The following is an 18,739-nucleotide window of genomic DNA, read 5'->3' on the forward strand; positions in this document are numbered from 1 at the left end:
TAATATACTTGGGCTAAATGAGAAAACGATAATATTAAAAGAAAATGCAAAAATCATCTAAAAGAAAAACAAAAGAAAAAGTGGCATAAAATAAGCCATTCAGGTTGGTGGCGCCATCTAGTGACAGAGTTTAGTAGAGGGGACAGAGTTTTCATTGCAGTAACTAACTATATTCTGCTTGTTTGCTGGTGTAAAGTGCCAGCAGCGGTGCAATGGACAACAAACACTATTCTTACATATTGCTTAGAGAGGAACACCTTTGCAACAAAGGAAGTTTTACGTGTTGCAGGACAAAGTGTCACAAGAGGATGCTACTGGCCTTGTGACTGGCTTCTACGTTTGCCTAACCCAGCGCTTTCGTAAAGAATAATGTGTGTGTGGACAAGCTAAACCTTTCTAGAATTCGCCAAAATGAATATTTCACGCTCAGCACATAGTTATTGTATTCTGCAAAGCCGCAATGTTAGCCACTATCATCATTATCACATTACCATACGCATCGAGCGACACACGCAGCTAAAACGTCTTCAGTCATTGCGGTAGGTTATTGAGGAGCTATTATGGTTATTGTTTGAAAACCTTACTAAGGTAGGCCAAAAATGGGCATTTTTGACAAGAGGTGACATGTATTCAACGCACACTGTGCCCTAAGACGAGACAGATGCTGCCACTAAAGGGGTTGCTATTGTAGTCATACCATAGCGTTCATGCAGGTGCCTGATGACTGGTCAATTTCAAATTATCCGACGAAGGCTAATTTTAGGATTGAATTTCACATTGACGCAATCATTCTCAGTAACACAAAAATGGGCAAACAATCGGAAGTTAGAAACAAATGCGAAGAGTCATGTATGCTCCCACACAGCTTGGTTTTCAAATTGAATATGATTATTAAAAATGCGATATTCAATTGGTATTCAAAATTTTCTAACCTCACACACCCCCTAATTATTTGCCTGCATGAACTAGGGTGGTTGCTTGGGCTAGTTGGTAATGCATGATCAAAAATAACGTACGCGCTGTGTATGTCGTCTTTCGCTGTCCTTGTCCTTTGCGCTGTACGTTATTTTTGCCTGCATGCTTGAAGTAGCTGCAAGCACTTGATTCCTGTGTCCTTGTACAATTCTGTACTACAGCTTAATACAGTGGAACTTCGTCATAACAAAGTCATACCTGACACTAATATCTTTGTTACATCCAATAATTTGTTATATTTAGGCTAAACTGTATGTTACAATATAGCATGGTTCTGTGCAGTCATCCAGTATATTGCATCAAGATAGTTTATATGTAATGCTCACTTGAAGCAGTCACGGTGCAATCGGTAAACCCAAACAGAAAGTGATGCAGGTGAGCAACATTGGCTGCCCATGTGCTACCATTATTAATAAGCTCATTTTATTGTATTACCTGCTCAACATGCTGCAAGAACGGCTACTCTATTATTCTTCATTCAAGTTTCTTGCTATGTACAGGCGCGGCCACTGCTAGTGGGAACACGGGAGTCATGGCATCGTTCCATGGGGAGCCCCACCACCGGCGCCTCATGAAATCTTGCGGTGCAAGTGCAATAAAAGCGATCGGCGAAAAGCCAGGCAAGTCGACTGCCATGGAGATTTGTCTGCCAAGACTTCACGAGGAGCCGGTGCTGGCACTCTGCAGAGCGATGCCACAAGCTCCCGTCTTCCCACTAACAGTGGACGTGCCTGTACATGCCTGAAAATTTTAAAAACAAATCAGATATTGAGCACCTGACATCAGTTTACTACGCTGCCCCTAAGTGGGCCATGCAAATCATGGAGGTGATCAGAACGGCACACCGGAACGCAGTTTCCTTCCCTTCAGACGCAACACATGATGATCATAACATGGGCAGAATAACTCCTTTCCCGCATACTTCTTGCTCTGTGCCTTTAGCTCTAAGGTCGGTGACAACCTAAGAATTCAGTACACTAAACTCTCATTATTAAAGACACACTTGTATCTACTCAGAAAAATATTTAACAAAAGTTATCACGTATACAAAATGTAATGCCGTCTAATAGGCACTAACTCCAAAAAAATCGAACTTTTTTCTTTAACAGGTATTCCCTTTCAAAAGTGCAAGCATTACAGTTTAGCGTACCGGCTGCGGCAGCTGATTTTTTGGATGACTTGCGTCATGGTCCCTCTAGAGACGCAGTCCAATGAAAAGGCAGCATCCTCACTGTCTGCTGCATGACCCATCGATAAAATCAACCCCAGATGCAGCAGAATCGCGAGATCTGCGATCTTGCAAGTGCACGCACTGCTCCCGGAGGTGGCCATTTTTGCATTCTACTTTGACAATCGCGAAACTTCCGAGTGCATTCAAAAATTAACATCTGGTGGTGAAAAAAAGAACTGCTTAAAAACTAAAATATAGTTCTCGTTCACGTCCTATGGCGTAGAGTTTCTGTGAACGTCGCACAAGGCCTCAAAAGCACCGTTTCAAACTATTGATAGCGGGCGGCCATTTTTGCTTTCGACTTTGACGACTGCGAAAACTTTGGAGTGCGTTCAAGAATCACTGCCTGGGGGGGAGAGGCAAAGTGCTTAGCAAACAAAAATATATTTCTTCGCCTTCACATCCGATAGCACAGTGGGTCCGTGAGCTGCGCGGAAGGTCTCGAAAGCAGCATTTAAAACCATTGTTAGCAGGCTAATGATGCCCAATACACGCGGTATGGAATGAGTTAAGGGGATATGAGCCATTCATTGTTTTACATGATGGATGCATTTAATAACGGAAGTGATACAAGAATGTGTGTGCATACCTACCATCATGATGACCACCGACAAGGACAATAAGTAGGTTCATAACTTTGTTCAAAATTCTATGTCACCTCTGTGTCGCGTGCTAAACAGCTTCGCTTGTCATCCACCTTCACAAAGTGGAATGGCTCACAATGTTTGTAATATTTTTTTGCCGTGCCACCCTTAATTCTGAGCTTATTCTTGACAGAATAAGTGATGACTGGCACAGGGTCAAATGCCTCCAGAGTTTACCAGCATTTGATGCAGTATAACAAGGCACAGGCTAGCGAGGACAGCTAGTAGGAATTACTAATTTTCCAAGTTAACATGAGCTTAATTCTTTAAGGGTCAATGACGTAAATATATGGAGCGGCGAACAAGTCCAAAAATAGTCGATGCCGTATATTTACGGCGCCGTCTGTACGTTTAGAAAGTGGGCCAATTTCCTAACTTTTTCTTTTCTGTCGTGTGCTGCCACTATGTGGAAATGCATGGAATTTTGTTCGCATGTCTCCCTCTCTCTGTTTTCGTTGCACGGTTTGTTTTAGAGCTAGTTTGCGCCCGCGCGTCTATACTAACACTCGTGCATTGGTGTGCGCGCGGGCGGCGGCAGTTCGGGTTTTGTTCCGCATGAAGTTTTGGCTTCTTGCGCTTGCAAAACTGACGGCTATGTCATTACTAATCGCTCAAAGGGCTACCGCCTCTTTCTCACTCGTTTAGTGCTCACAGGGGTGCGCATAGGAAGGATGCCGCCGTGTATGTGTTTCCATTGCTTTTTTTTTTTTTTGACACTAGCGAAAACTAATATCCTCTGGTTGGTGATAAGGTGAAGATTAGCGGAAGTTTGTCCCAGTTTGTGCTTTTGTGATGGGCACACAACCACACAGTTTTATTGAGTGCGCGCACCTACGCAGTTCGATTACGTTAAGGATGTATATATTAGATATTACTGTAAGAGCAGGAACATTTGAGTCTTGCGAAATATTCTTGTGTGCGCATATTCAAGACCTTCAAGACCTTGAACTACGAGTATAAATATACATCAAATTATAAGTTTATTTCCTTTTTTATTGCTGTTATTCATGAATGAAGAGTACATATATATACACCAACGTAAAATATTTTTTTCTCACTTTAGAGTCACCCTAGAAAAATTGCAGTAATTTAAAAAAAAAAATAAGTCCCTTAGAAGAATTGAAATCTGCAATAAAAAAATCTACCCTGGGCGATCGCGTATGGTGAAAGAAATCTACCCTCAAGGGATTGTTTGTTCACAATGTTCTAGTATAATAGCTTACTAATCTAGTTTTTTACCACTGACAAACCAACTGCAATATTTTAATGTAACGAATTAACCCAACTTGCTAATGCATGTGCATATCATTATTCGATATTCAATTCGATATTCGAAGCCAAGTACAGCAGAACCTTGTTCATACGTTCCCGTTATGCATGTTTTTCCGGCACGAACATTCACAATCAAGAACACAACAAATGACTCAATAGAGTTACGAAAATTGTTTACCAGTTGATACATTTTCAGAAAACACGATATTTCAGCACCAACGTTCAGTATGTCGCCAAACTGCAATTGTATGATATGTTTTCTGGCCACCAGGTCCCATGCAAACAAGACAATGCACGAGGCGCACGTGATTAGGAGCAGTACATAGTTACTCATTTCGGTACCAGCGAACCTTCTCCAAAGTCGTCGCACACGGCATTCACAGCTAACACTAGCAGTCCTATTGCAATGAGCATCTTTGCCTATCTGTTTCACAGCGCATGGTGCCGTCAGGAGCATAGTGCATGCTTTAATAGGCGATAACTGCAACACGCCACCGTTCTCTGCAGCAGATTGCGATCACATATGCTTTCCAGCCGCTAGATCCCATGTGAACAAGGTGCAAGGAGGCCGTAATAGTCTCACGTGAAAATATGAGACTATCGTGCGACTAACTATCGTAACTATTGTGCAACTATCGTGACTATTGTGACATTAACTTCATGCATTTTTGTTTGATGCCACCGCGGCCTAGCAACGACGACGGTAGCCTCAAACTTACTGAAGCCCCCTCTTCTCGGCAAACACTCGCATAGCAAATTCCTTGTTGGCGTTGAATATTCTCGGTGCACGGGCGCGATAGTGCTGCAGAAGTCGCAGGGTGCCTTTTACATTGGGAAATGCTGTTCTCGTCGTGATGATTGCATTCAAGAGGTTGACGCAAAGCGCAGCTTTTGCCACTGTTGCCCTCTGAATAACCCGTGCTGTCACTTTTCATGTCGTCCTCATTACTGTCGTTAGGCGACACTTCCACAGCAACAGAGGCAATGACGGCGACAAGTCGAACCTCGCAGCCGACATCTTTCTGCAGTCGCAGCAGTACTGCCGAGCAACTTCTTCGCAATCCAAATGCCACATACCGTAGTCAACGGTAGATCCCTGTCATGTGCCAGCGCCGACGTCTTCATGCCACGTTCGATAGCACAAACGATGTCCAATTTTTCTTCTATGCTGAGCACTCGGTGTTTTTTATCCGAGCTTCGGTATGACTCAAGTCCTAGCTTGCATGATGCCACAACTCTCTGGCATGCTCTCTCGCAGCGCCAAAATGTAGTTGATGTTGATATGGCTTCACACGCAAACGCACAGGGCACTTGGAAGCCGTTGTTCTGATCTCTGAGGCTTATTGTTCTGCCGGGCCACTAGATGGAAACGATGCACCACCGTGATTGCGCGACGAAAAGTGGAAACACTACGTGTTAACCGATACGTACGCAATGGGCTAGTACGGATTATGCGGATACAAAACACTGTATGTTCAATGGCTGCTGAGTCGGGGATTTGACTTTTATACTTTCAAAACGAAACTACTGTTTAAGGGGGGACGCAGCTTTTGCATCGCGAAAAATGGGCAAAAAAAATTAATTTTTTTAAAATCATACTTTTAGTTTCTATAGCTCTTTTTCTATCTGACTCAGAAATAGCATCACTATAAACCATGTAGAAGTGCTCTAAATATTTGTTTTATCGGCCAAGATTGTGAAAAATTTCGCAGAAATCAAGAAAGAACAGCATTTTTCAAGTGACAATATCTCCGGAACGCTACAACGAAGCACCACCATCTTGGTCTCGCTGGAAAGCACATTTCTCCATCTTCAAATTTGCTACTTCAGCTATCTCCTCAGCTCAGAAACAAGCACGCAAGGAGCAAATGATTGAAGGTCGTGCCGGAATCTGCGATTGTCACCACAGTTGTGTCACCGCAGTTGGAGCAAACAAGCAACAGCTTCACAGCAAGGCCGTATTCTCGATCCTCTTGGCATATTTTCACGTTTCCGCCACATATCTTACACTGTAAGTGTTCAAGAAGCGTGTTCACTAATTCCAAACACACCACGGTGAAACTGGTCTCATGAGGCGGGCAGCCATCGGAATCGCTCGCGGCCAAGACGTCCGATTTTCGTTTCGCTGCTGCAGTCGATGCAAGCTCTTGAACTTTGGCATCAGCTCGTTTCCTACCTTCATCTATACCTGAAGGCGTCCGGTTCACTGTATCCCGACGAATGCGGCCGACAAATGCGGCCGACGTCAGGGTCACTTGTTGACGGGGCCGCTAAGCCTCATCCTGCTGTAGTGCGCGGCGCGGTGGCTCCGTCACTCGATGCCAGCAGTTGCTCATCTTAAATTTGCAGTTCGCCCTCAGTGCCTTTCGATCTTTCAGTCACTCTTCTGATGTTCTGAATCAGTGACAACTTTCTTTTCTTGCCGTACTTATGTCAGCACACAAATTTTCTCGTTGACATCTCAGCAAATTGCTTGCACGTTTGACGACAGGACAAAATGGCACCCGCATACCCGACAGAGACGCGCTGTAGACGATGCTTTCAGCCAATCACACGCCACATTTCATCACGTGCCCTGAGCAGCCAATAGCAACTGGCATTTCATCATTTCTTCGCAGCGTTTCTCTACCATTACCGGTGACTGGAGGGAAGTGCAGGCGCGTGAAAATTGAAGACTAAAAGCTGCCGTTTCAAATGAGACCAACATGGCAGCGAGCGGAGCTATAGCGCAGAAGCTGCATGTAGTTGAAATTACACCGTTTTTGGTTCTACATATTGCAAATTGAGCCACCTTTAATGCAAAAAAATGATATTGCAGTTGAAATAGATATGTTTCAGATATGAAACTTTGCAGATTAGTAAGAATGAACGTAGATTCTGATTATAACATTTTCCAAAATTTATATAGATTTTTTTCTCGATTTTTCAGTGCCATAGACCCGTCCCCCACACAAGACACGGGTCTTAAAGGGCCCTCACCAGGTCTGGCCATTTTGAGCTGACAAGCGCAGAGCATACATTGTGTGATAACGATCGTGTGTGCAAAGTATTACTATGCACCTCGGAAAGATCTGAAATCTCAAATCGAACACCGTTTTTCCTTCTCACAGCTGCCGCACTCCAAGCCGGAGGATGACATACTCGTGTGCCTGCGCTTACGTACTGGTGTCAGTAGTGTGACATCGCTCGTGGCGACACGAGACTTCAAGAATTATTCAAGACAACATCTGGTATCTGTGTAATCTGTTGCTTGAATTGACGAATTGAAGTTTAGAAAAATAACAAAAAGAAACGGAATGTATGCGTATTTTTTGTTTTACTTCGCACCGAAGCAAGAGAGATCTACTTCCGCTACGTCTGCTTGTTCCCACGGTCGTGTGGTCACGTGCGCAGGTACCGAAACTATGCCATTTTCTACCGTATTTCAGCACGTGACCATGCTCTGCGATCCACTTGTTCTGCCGCAGTATTTGTGTAGCACTGAATTACACCACTAGTCATGTTTCCTTCTGCACAGGGTGCAAAATTGTTCGCAAAGTCGTCGGCAGATGTGCATAGCGCCGAAAAAAGAAGAAGCGAGGTGGAAAGAAATAAGACATATGTGTCACGCGATCCTCGATGTCCAGTATGGGAGAACGCGGGGAAGGAATTTCACTTGCGTAGGCTAGACGAGGTGAGTGGAGAGAGCGTCTTGCTTGGCAGAGGAGCCCGCTAACTGAAATCATGGGTTCGTGGAACTGAAATATTTTTATCTCGGCTATTAATGAGCCCATTTGAAACATTTTTGCAGCAGAACACTCCCTAGAGGACACGTAACAAGTTCCAGCGTAAACCAAAATTTGCTATGGGGCCTGGTGAGGTGCCCTGTAACGGGCTGAAAATCGTGAAAAAACTGATTTTTTTAATATGATATTTTCGAAATCTTGAATTCTTTTTACGCGAATTTGCAAAGTTTTTCCTTTCACGGATCAGTATTGCTGAACACAACACTAGTTTATATAATCCATTTGAGCAGGATCTGAACCAGAATTGACTCTAAAACCACATTTTTTCACGGCACGCTGAAGCCGTTGCAGACATGCTACCGAGGCCATCTTGGTCTCATTTGGAAAGAGCTTAAACTTCAATTTCCTGCCACGGTAGTCTGTTTGTTCATTGGTTTTCTAGTAAATACGCGCCATTGTGATGTACCTGCGCACGCTCATATTGGCTGCTTGACGCAGCGAGCCATCCGATTGGCCTAGTGGTTTTTCCATCATCTGCTTCACGGCTGACGATGAAAGTGAAGAAGTTCCGCAGCAAGGACAAATTTGGGCAACGGATAAAGCGGTCGTTGGCCGAAAACTTCAAGAAGTGCCCCACAACAACTGAGGACGCCCAAGGTGATGGATGTGCCGTGCTTGGTAGTGCGGTCGCCAAGCCGGCCCAGATCGCCGCGCTATGCCTAACAAATGCCGGCCGAGCAAACCCGTCGGCTACCGACAGCACCGCGTACAGCGGCCGTGTGCACACGATATCCAAATTCTGCAAGCTCCGCAGCTACGAAACATCCAAAGAGCAGCAGCAATGAAACTTCAGCAGATGTCATTCCTTCCAGCGACAGAACAAAAACAAAACTTCCTCACAGAACGCGCCGTTGCCTCGGCTCCCCCACCTGATGCTACGAGACATTCACAATTGTGAGCTTGGTCGGTGAATGCTAGGCCGACATTTGCAAAGTGCAAAATCTGTAATGGCAACGTGATAATCATCAAAGGTGAGCTGGATTATGGCCTTGCCGTCAAGCTGCTGTTTGTGTGTACACACTGTAGCGTGACGACGTCGGGGTTGAGTTCGCCGCGCATTGATGGAGACCAAAAAATAAATCCGTCCAGCGTGAACGCGCTCGAAGCACACGCTATGCAAGCTACAGGAAACAGGCAAACCGCGCTAAATAACGTGTTTGCAACAAAGAACATTGCACATCGCAGGCCTGCATACGAAAACATGGCAAACATACGTGAAGACGAAGCTGACACCTGCCGCTACCCACGCTGCCGAGAAACTGACAAGCGAGTGTGCATGTTCGGTTCGCGAACTCTACGTGGAACTAAACTTAAACTATCCGGGCAACATCACGGTGTTGTACAACGGGTCCTGGATTATTCGCGGACATTCATCTCACATCGGCATCGGCAACCGTTATCGAGCTCTTCAGCAGCCTTGTTTTGGACTATGTTGTCCTACGTAACTTCTGTGCTGGGTGTGAATCGGGCTCTAAGGAAGGTGACCCCTCTCATGAAAAGTGGAAGGAGAGCCATTTGTACCAGAAAAATACAGCAAAGAAAGCTGGTGAGATGGGAGTAGAGGCTGCGCTCATCTTGTCCAGGAGGCTGCTGGAGCGACACAACCTCTGATACACAACTATGCTTACGGATGGAGACAGCAAAACATACTTTGCTCTACAAGAAGACAAGCTATACGGCTACATTCCCATCGGGAAAGAGGACTGTGTCAGCTACCGTATTTACACGATTGTAAGTGGACCCCCTTTTTTTTTTTCATTTGAAAATCTGAAGGGGGGGGGGGTCGACTTACAGTCGAAACCAAAACATGGCGTGTGTCCGTTCCTTTTTAGCGCTACCATCAGTTTTAAACAAAACATGGCACCGCCAAAAAAGCGAGACCAACAGGAGCTACAACGTGGTTACAATTTTATGCTTGCTCTATGGCCCTACCCATAGCTTTTCGCTATCCTGCGTGTTTGTTCACTTTTCGGAAGGGTTTTTCAACATTTTGAGAGTTTTACAGTGCACACAACCCTCATGGGGAACGTGTTGACAGTTGATGGAAGCGGCGCTGTTCCATTCGCGGCAGCACCCTCAGAACGGCGGCACTTGCGGGGAGTATCAGTAGCTCATGGAAGAGCAGACACCACTCACGGGTTTTTCTCTATACAGTAAAACCTCTTTAAACCGTACCTGCTTAAACAGTAGTTTCATTTTAAAAGCAGTAAAGTCAAATCTCCAACTCAGCGGCCATTGAACATATTGCATTTTGTATCTGCATAAACCGTACCAGCTTATTGCGTACGTGTTGGTTAAACACATAGTGTTTCAACTTTTCATCGCGCAAACACGGCGGTGTGTCGTCTCCATTGGGTTTCTCACTATAACACTGGCGCCACCATCTATGGGAGTTTCGTCGCTGTGCCATCATGGGAATGACGGTATGTGTGTCTGCGAGGCTTGCATTGGCTGGTGTTGCAAGAGGCTTCCTCTAACACAGGGATATGGCTACACAAGTAACGCGTTCTGAAAGTAACATCTTCACAACATGGTTCCATCCACGCAAATTGCATCTATACTCACTTACAATGTATGATTAAGGAAAGAAAAGCAAGAACCGATTACAAACTGTTTCAAACTGAGCATGAATCTTGTTGCCTGTCCTTCAACTTTAGCAGCCCGCGGATACTTTTTACGTATCATATAATTGTGCATGCAATACCAAGTTCTTATAGTTAAACAAAACATGTTTTGTTTAATAATAAAGGCAAAACAGCTTTTCACGTGCAGTTTTAGTAGAAAATGAATCATTGTGACAGATGGAACAGTGCTTGCCTGGCTCTCCGAGAATGATGCAACAGCGTTGCCAGATTGGAAAGTCGGCACGACACCAGAAACTCGCTAAAATTTCCCGATTTCACCAGAAAATAAAATTGCCTTAAAATGCACAAAAATGACCAAGAATTACCATTCGTCAAGCACGCATCTTATTATTTATATAAAATCACGATGAGAAGCCTTTAATCATCCCTTGGAGCATCGTAGAAACCTGCGTAGCATATCGTCTGTGATTGTGAACTTCACGCAAAACCCCTCTCTGGAGGTCAACGTTGTGCGAATTCGTACAATGGAATCCAAAGTTTTCAGCGACATTTTGTTCCTGTACTTCGTCTTAACACACGTGACCTGACTGAAGACACGCTCCACCATTGCATTCGACACTGGGCAAGAAAGACATGCCAGTGCATACAATGAAAGTTCCTGGTAGGGCTTTTCCCCCATGGCATTTTTAAACTTGAAAATTCTAGCCCATAATGTTGCAGAATCCTCAGGAAGTTTCCCGTCGAAGACGGCCTGCGCAACAGGTTTTTATGACAGCGAAATGAGCGGAGCATCAGCACGTGTGTTGGCTGGCCACTTGACGCATTGCCGGTGGCCCGGCGTTGCTCTTCCCGTGCTTCCCACGGTAAATTTATTCCTCCACTAGAACAACCGGTGCCGTCTATTGAAAGGACATAACTATATGTGCGTTGAAACCTAGCGCTAGCATCACACGCTAGCACAAACCTTAGCTACAGTAAGCTTTATATAGTTCACTGTACCCTAGCAGTAGCACAGCAACACAGGGATTTCATAAGGAATAAACAAATACAAATATAGGCCTTAGAACCATGGCGGCCGCAGGTGCTACCTAGTGTTAAATGATTGGATGAGCAGCGCGGGTAGACGGTAATTTTGGTAGAGCGGTTTTCCCCAGATATCCCCAGATTTTGTCTGGTGCAGTAGTTTGTTGGCCTGGCCACCAGGAGCTCTACATTTTCACCAGATTTCAGAAATCTGGTGGCCAATTTCACCAGATGGCAACGCTGTGATGTAAATCTGAAGTCACAATATACCAGCATTCTTATGCATACCACAGAGCAGCAGCGCCAGATTTCCCTCCAGGTAATATAGTGAGAAACTCTATGGTCGTCTCCATCGGGCAGCCCGGCAGAACAACAAGCCTCAGAGGTCGGAACAACGGCCTCCAAGCGCCCTGTGCATTAGCGCATGAAGCCACATCAACATCATTTCAGCGCCGTGCCAGAGAGCGTTGCGGCATCGTGCAAGCGAGGACTCGCGTCATGCCGAAGCTCGGATAAAAAAGACGCCGGGTGCTCGGCATATATATATCTCGAACAATTTCTGGACACGGTATAGTTACAATGAGTATACATAGCAAAAATTACGCTTACATGGAACAAAAATAACAAGAGACTCCAGATATATCGAACGTCAAGCGGCGGAAAAGTGCACCAAAAAGTTGGCTTTTCCTCGCGGGGAGGAGGAAACCCGACGGCACGGCTCCATTCAACCGCTCTCCCTACTGTGACTGCGCTGTACTAACTCGGTGAGAAGTCGGATGTCCCCGCAACGTGCAAGATCCCGAGGAGCCCTTTCAGCACGATCTTGAAGAATAGGGGGGAGATTAGGGCTAAAGTGCTCAAACTTGCGACCCGGTGCCCGTGGCACCCAACGAGAACGCACGGCCGTGTACAAGTGGTTCATCCGAAATTGCTTCAGCCATGCCAGCTTCCGCATACTCGGTGATGATTGTAAATTCTGACGAATGCGACGAAGCCGCTGCCGGTGTTGCCGAAGTTTGGAGCGAGCTGTCAGAATTTCCGGAAGCCATTGACAAATCAACGGTAAACGAGTTGGTGAGTGCAAATGATGGTGTTGCGACCACGGGAGAGTCTGAAAACGGAGACTATATTGTCGACATTGTACCGAGCACAAGTGAAAGTTGGCACAATGAGGAAAGCAACGACGGTCCTTTGCCGACATCCTCCGATGCGATTGGTGCGCTCGCATTAGTCCGGTGCTTCTGCGCGAGTGCGGAAGGTTGCAGCCTCAGCTGCTCCAACTCCTTAGACAATGTGGAGAAGTGCAAGCGTCGCAGGCTGTGAAATTGCCCAAACAGAAGAAAATAGAGGACTATTTCATGCGAAACTAAGCCAGTTTCCTCAATAAAGTGATTTTATGTATAGTATGTGCTCTGATGACGTCCAATTATTTACCAGGCTTATATCGAATTATGCTCTATATCGAACTGATAGAGGTTTTTTTGCGACTTCGTTATAGCCGGGTTCGACTAACACTTTTGTCGCGCGAAGTGCGAATAAATATTGCATGTTTTTTACCCCTTTATTGCACTCTCTCCGAGTTCCATGTTCCGTTATTAACAGCTTAAGTGGGCGATCTCGTGCTATTTCGGTTAAACAGTACTACGGTTAAGTACATACTTTTTCCAAGCTCCGGCCAACTACGGTTTAACGAAGTTTCACTGTAGTTTCATAGAGATGGTTTGCCCAAAGGCATTGGTTTGACGCGTTTGACTTGACTACCGGCTACGTGCTGCTTCCATGCTTCCTCACTCGTCATGAGTGCTCCAGGGCCATTAATCATTAGGCACTCGTTCACAACAGCGTTCAAGAGGGCTGCCATCCTTTACGCCAAAGAAAGAAATCACTGCGCAACGGGCCGCAAGTTCGATATTTCTGAACGAGTGATGCTAGAGTGGCGACTGCAGCGAAGCGAAATTTTCACCTCTGATGGCAAGTGAAGAATTTCCGACGGGCTGAAGTCTGGACACTTTCCGGAGCTGTAGGTGAAGCTTGCGGCGTACATCGCTGAGATGCATGATCAGTCCCTGCCAGTGAAGTGCGACATGTTCACGAAACAAGCCTGGATCTTTGCCTTTTAAGGACCTGCTTCACCGCGAGTACAACCAGTGGCTGGCGGCAGAAGATGGCTGCGAACTTATGCCAACCGGACCTGTCAAAAGAGCCTCCCTGGCGGCTGCGTATGGTTGGGGGCATTCGGAGTGGGCTGCTGTTCCACAAGATGTGATGGTGCGGTAGTTTGCCAAATGTGGAATTTCGCTGGACGATGACGCGCTGTGGGACCGCAGCAGGGATGACGATGGCAGCAGTAGTGAAGACAAGTAGTCCAGTGACCATGTCAGCTACTAATAAATTCTCGTTATCCAATGCGCCCTCAGGTATGGTTTTTTTTTTTTCCTGTCACGCGATATGGGGGGGGTCGACTTACATTCAAGTCGACTTACAATCGTGTAAATAGGGTACGTAAAGAAGCGCATGGAAACTGCTCTGAGCAACATGGTCGCCAAGTACAAGAGCCCTGGCTCGGAGAGCTTCAGTGGGAAAGGCCGGCTGACGGGTAATCTCATTAATAAATTGAGTTCCTACTACAGTGGAATCTCGATGATACGATCACGGCTGATACGAATTTCTGGATGATACGAATTTTTCTGTGGTCCCGGCCGAGCCCCATTACTTTGCAACGTGTTAGCGAATGGTTGTTACGAATCAATTTTCGACCCGCGTCGGTTGATACGAAAATTACCGAAGACATTCGAAATTTGAAAGTGTGCTTGGCGAAAGCCAGACGCTGCTGCCGTCTGCGCTCCAATTCATTCGCTTTGGTGTTCGGCGATATCGCCTGTCGCTGCTACCGCTTTCGTTCTGCTTCCCTGCCTTTGGTACCCGGCGATCTAATCAGTCGCTGTTGGCGTTTCTTTTCTACCTCCCTTGCTTTCGCATCTGGTGACATGTTCATTCGTGGCATGCGCATTCGCTCCTTGTTCTTCTGGCGTTTGGTGTTGGGGGAATCCGGCGTCCGCTGGCACTTCCCCGAACCGCATGGCGCGCAACACAGGCCTCTCATTCGACTGCAACGAAACGGCTGGCGAAGGAGCGGCGGTGCCACCGCCGACGCGCGCGCGCCCGTTCTACCGCTACTGTGTGACGTCACGGTTGCTATGCGCAGCTGCGCCCCTGACCGGCGCGCCGGTTGCTAAGGAGGGGAGGAGGTTGCGCCGCTGCGCGGAGGAGAGACCACAGTTGGCACGATTCCAGCGCACGGATGGACGCGACCGCGAGCATGAGCCCCACCGATGGCAGTGAAAGAGAACAGCGCGCAGTTACGCGATTTCTCCCTCTCTCTTTTGGTGCGGAGGCGCGGACGCGGCGCCGGACAGCGCGGAGGCCGCGACTGGGCGCGAAGAGTTTGAAGCGGTGGCACTTGTGTTGCTTTTGTGCTTTTCTTCATTATCCGCGTGCCATTGGACGGAGTGGCTGCTGTGCTTCGGGCCGCGTTCTTTGTGTTAGACGTGGGCGACGGTGAAGGACCCACCACCGGCGGCTGAAACGCTGCATGCGCGCTAAGTTCTGAGGCGTGCGCGAATGAAATCAGCAACGACACGTGCACGCGTTTTTATGGATTTGAACAAAGTCTGCTAATTGACCTGACAAAGAAAAAGAGGCAGAGGACATTAGAGAATTTTCTACAAGAAATAAATCCTTTTTACGTACGTGTGTCTGAGTGAGTTCACCTCCGACTCTTTGATTGAGCTAGTTTTAATTGTTTCGATGATACGAATTTCGGCTAATACGAATATTTTTCGTGACCCCGTGAGATTCGTATCATCGAGATTCCACTGTACAGCTGGGCCCTGAAGACGCACAAGGACGTCGATGTCATGCAGAGGGCTGTGATGGCCACATACCATGATACTACTTCCATTGATGCAGTGGCCAACCACACCTTTTGCCCAACAGGGCCCAACTCATAGTGTCGGCAGAACGCTGCAGAGGCTAGGGACGAGCCTGCACCAAAACATCCCCGCAGCCTGCCTCCTCACGTCTGTAAGGCCCTGCTTCTGGTATACCAGAGACTTTCTGATAAGTTCCTTCAGCGCTGTCTACGGGGCAAAATGCAGAACCGAAATGAGTGCTTGCACTCCATAATATGGGCACTTGCACCCAAGGAGCGACATGCCTCATTGTTCAACGTCGAAGCTACGGTAGCCGAGGCAGTTATGAAGTTTATTGCAGGCAATGAAAGAACCTCCAAAGACATATTGAAAGAGCTTGGGCTGAACCCTAGCTCCCTCAGCACAAAGCGCATGACCGAAAAAGACGACCGTCGTTCTGTGGCATCACTACGCAAGCGCTCATCAGCTGAAAACCTGCAGGACTTTGAAGAGGCACGTCAGTGCTGCCAAGCAGTCGGACTATATGCCTGGAGCTTACTAGTCAATTCCGAGTGTTAATACAGTGGAATCTTGACGATACGAATCTCACGGGGTCACGGAAAATATTCGTATTAGCCGAAATTCGTATCATCCAAACAATTAAATTAGCTAAATTAAAGAGTGAGAGGTGAATTTACTCAGGCACACGTACGTAAAAAGCATTTATTTCTTGAAGGAGAAGTCTCCAATGTCCTTCTGCTTCTTTTTCTTTGTCAGGCCAATTAGCAGACTTTGTTCAAATCCATAAAAACGCGTGCACGTGTCGTCGCTGATTTCATCCGTGGCCATCCATAGCACGCCTCAGCACTTCCGAGCGCATGCAGCGTTTCAGCCGCCGGTGGTGGTCCTTCCCCGTCGCCCACGTCAAAGACAAGAACGCAGGGAGAAGCACAGCAGCCACTCTGTCCGATGGCACGCGGAAAAGGAGGAAAAGCACAAAAGCAACAAAAGTGCCACCGCTTCAAACTCTTCGCGCCCAGTCGCGGCCTCCGCGCTGTCCGGCGCCACGTCCGCGCCTCCGCACCAAAAGAGAGAGGGAGAAATCGCGTAACTGCGCGCTGTTCTCTTTCACTGCCGTCGGTGGGGCTCGCGGTCGCGCCCGTCCGTGCGCTGGAATGGTGCCAACTGTGGCCTCTTCTCCGCGCAGCGGCGCAACCTCCTCCCCTCCTTAGCAACCGGCGCGCCGGTCGGGGGCGCAGCTGCAACTGTGACGTCACACAGTAGCGGCAGAACGAGCGCGCGGGCGTCGGCGGTGGCAGCTGCACCGCCGCTCTTTCGTCAGACGTCTCGTTGCAGTCGAGTGAGACCCGTAGCTCCGAAGCGGCCCAGTGATTGCGCGCCAAGCGGTTCTGGAAGCGGCAGTGGATGCCGGATTCCCCCAACATCAAACGCCAGAAGAACAAGGAGCGAATGCGCGTGCGACGAATGAACATGTCACCAGATGCGAAAGCAAGGGAGGCAGAATGGAAACGCCAACAGCGACTGATTAGATCGCCGGGTACTAAAGGCAGGGAAGCAGAACGCAAGCGGCAGCAGCGACAGGCGATATCGCCGAACACCAAAGCGAATGAATTGGAGCGCAGACGGCAGCAGTGACCGGCCATTGCACCAAACAGTAAAGCCAGGGAAGCGGAGCGCAGACGGCAGCAGCATCTGGCCTTCGCCAAGCACACTTTCAAATTTCCAAAGTGTCTTCGGTAATATTCGTATCAACCGATGCGGGTCGTAAATTCATTCGTAACAACCGTTCTCTAGAACATGGAAAAGTAATGCGGCTCGACCGAGACCACAGAAAAATTCGTATCATCCAAAAATTCGTATTAGCCGTGTCGTATCATCGAGATTCCGCTGTATGCAAGTAGCTATTACTGTATAGCGCTGAGTGAAGTTTCTTTCGTTTTTCTCATTTTTCTCAAAACATGGTTTTTGGTCACTTTGCTTATTGGCTACATCAGTACCTTTGGATCCAGGACAGATAGCCCACCCCATTTCTTTTTTTTTTTTTTGCAGCATGAAGCTGTATGTGTTGGAAAAGCAATGCTGAGAGCAGATTTTGAATTTTCTACTCCAAAATTTTTTATTTGCATTTACATTTGCTCTCATTATTGATACTGTGAACACAGAACTTCAATGGGCTGTAAAAGGACAAACAATTTTTCAATTTCGAATCTGTTTCCAGCGTTGCTATCCTTATGCATTGCAGTATCCGTCTATACATTGTTTACAATTTTCCCTTTAGCAGTTAAATTTTAATTGTTCCAGCAAATAGTAGAAGGTAATTACCACCTATCTCAGCAACTACTATGTATATGCAAAATATAATTGGATATTTAGAATCAGCACAAAAAAACTGTATGAGCATATGCAGTTTCATTAGATTTGATCAAAAAATAACATAGGTTAGCTCTACAACCCATGTCCCCCCTTAAGTGGTACGGTTTAACGAGGCTTTACTGTAATGAAATTCGACTGTATCTTGGGCACTGCAGTGGAAGTATACAATCCCCAGCAGCCCAATCTCGAAAAGCAGCGCAGTTCTAAGAACGCAAACGACCGTCGGCTGCGAACGAATAAACAACCTGCGTGAGTGTCATGCATGTGGCCCCCAGGTTCCAACGTGGATGCATTCAATGCATGCAAGGCTGATTATGTCAGCCAACTTAACTGGTTTAGTGACATTTCATTGCAGAGAAATAGAAAATCCATTAAATCCTATGGGAATACAAAAATGTTTCACTATGGCAAGAGTTTCGTTGTCTTGGGCTTTCGTTATTGCAGGGTTACACTGCAGCTGTGCTGCACCGGCATGGCGAGATGCAAGTGCACCTGCTCCTTCCCAGGAAAGTATGTGGCACACACCAGAGAGTGAAACTCACCTGCGTCTCTTCCGTCTGGGCATTGATGTCAGCACCCTGAGAGAGGAGCAGGGCCACCATCTCTTCGTGGCCCTCACGAGCAGCCTCCATGAGTGGTGTGTAGCCCTCATCATTCACTTCCTCAATGTTCGCACCCCGCTCCAATAGCAGCATAGCCAGTTCAACATGGCCCCCACAGGCTGCCAGTGTCAATGGGGACTCAAAGCTGTCCGTCGGCATGTTCACCTACGATGCACAGAAACAAAAATGATCATTCACAAAAGCACTTACACATGCATAACTGTTTAAATATGGAGTGCTTTGCTGTTTGAATGAATCACCAGGCACTAACCTATGTTCAGGTATCAGAGAAAGACTTTTGGCATAATAATATACAG

The 18,739-nt window shown here is 46.9% G+C and overlaps 1 protein-coding gene across 18 annotated transcripts in view; it reads right to left on the reverse strand.

Annotated features, from left to right (window-relative positions):
* Positions 1-18,739, reverse strand: part of mask (multiple ankyrin repeats single KH domain) — a 332,919-nt gene that overhangs the window by 230,772 nt on the left and 83,408 nt on the right. For all 18 annotated transcript variants that reach the window (XM_070528438.1, XM_070528443.1, XM_070528429.1 and 15 more), the window contains one exon: positions 18,363-18,587. In XM_070528438.1, coding sequence (XP_070384539.1) covers positions 18,363-18,587 — 225 coding nt within the window. The remainder of the gene's footprint in view (positions 1-18,362; positions 18,588-18,739) is intronic.

This window comes from Dermacentor albipictus, unplaced genomic scaffold (genome assembly GCF_038994185.2).
Source record: "Dermacentor albipictus isolate Rhodes 1998 colony unplaced genomic scaffold, USDA_Dalb.pri_finalv2 scaffold_11, whole genome shotgun sequence".
NCBI lineage: Eukaryota > Metazoa > Arthropoda > Arachnida > Ixodida > Ixodidae > Dermacentor > Dermacentor albipictus.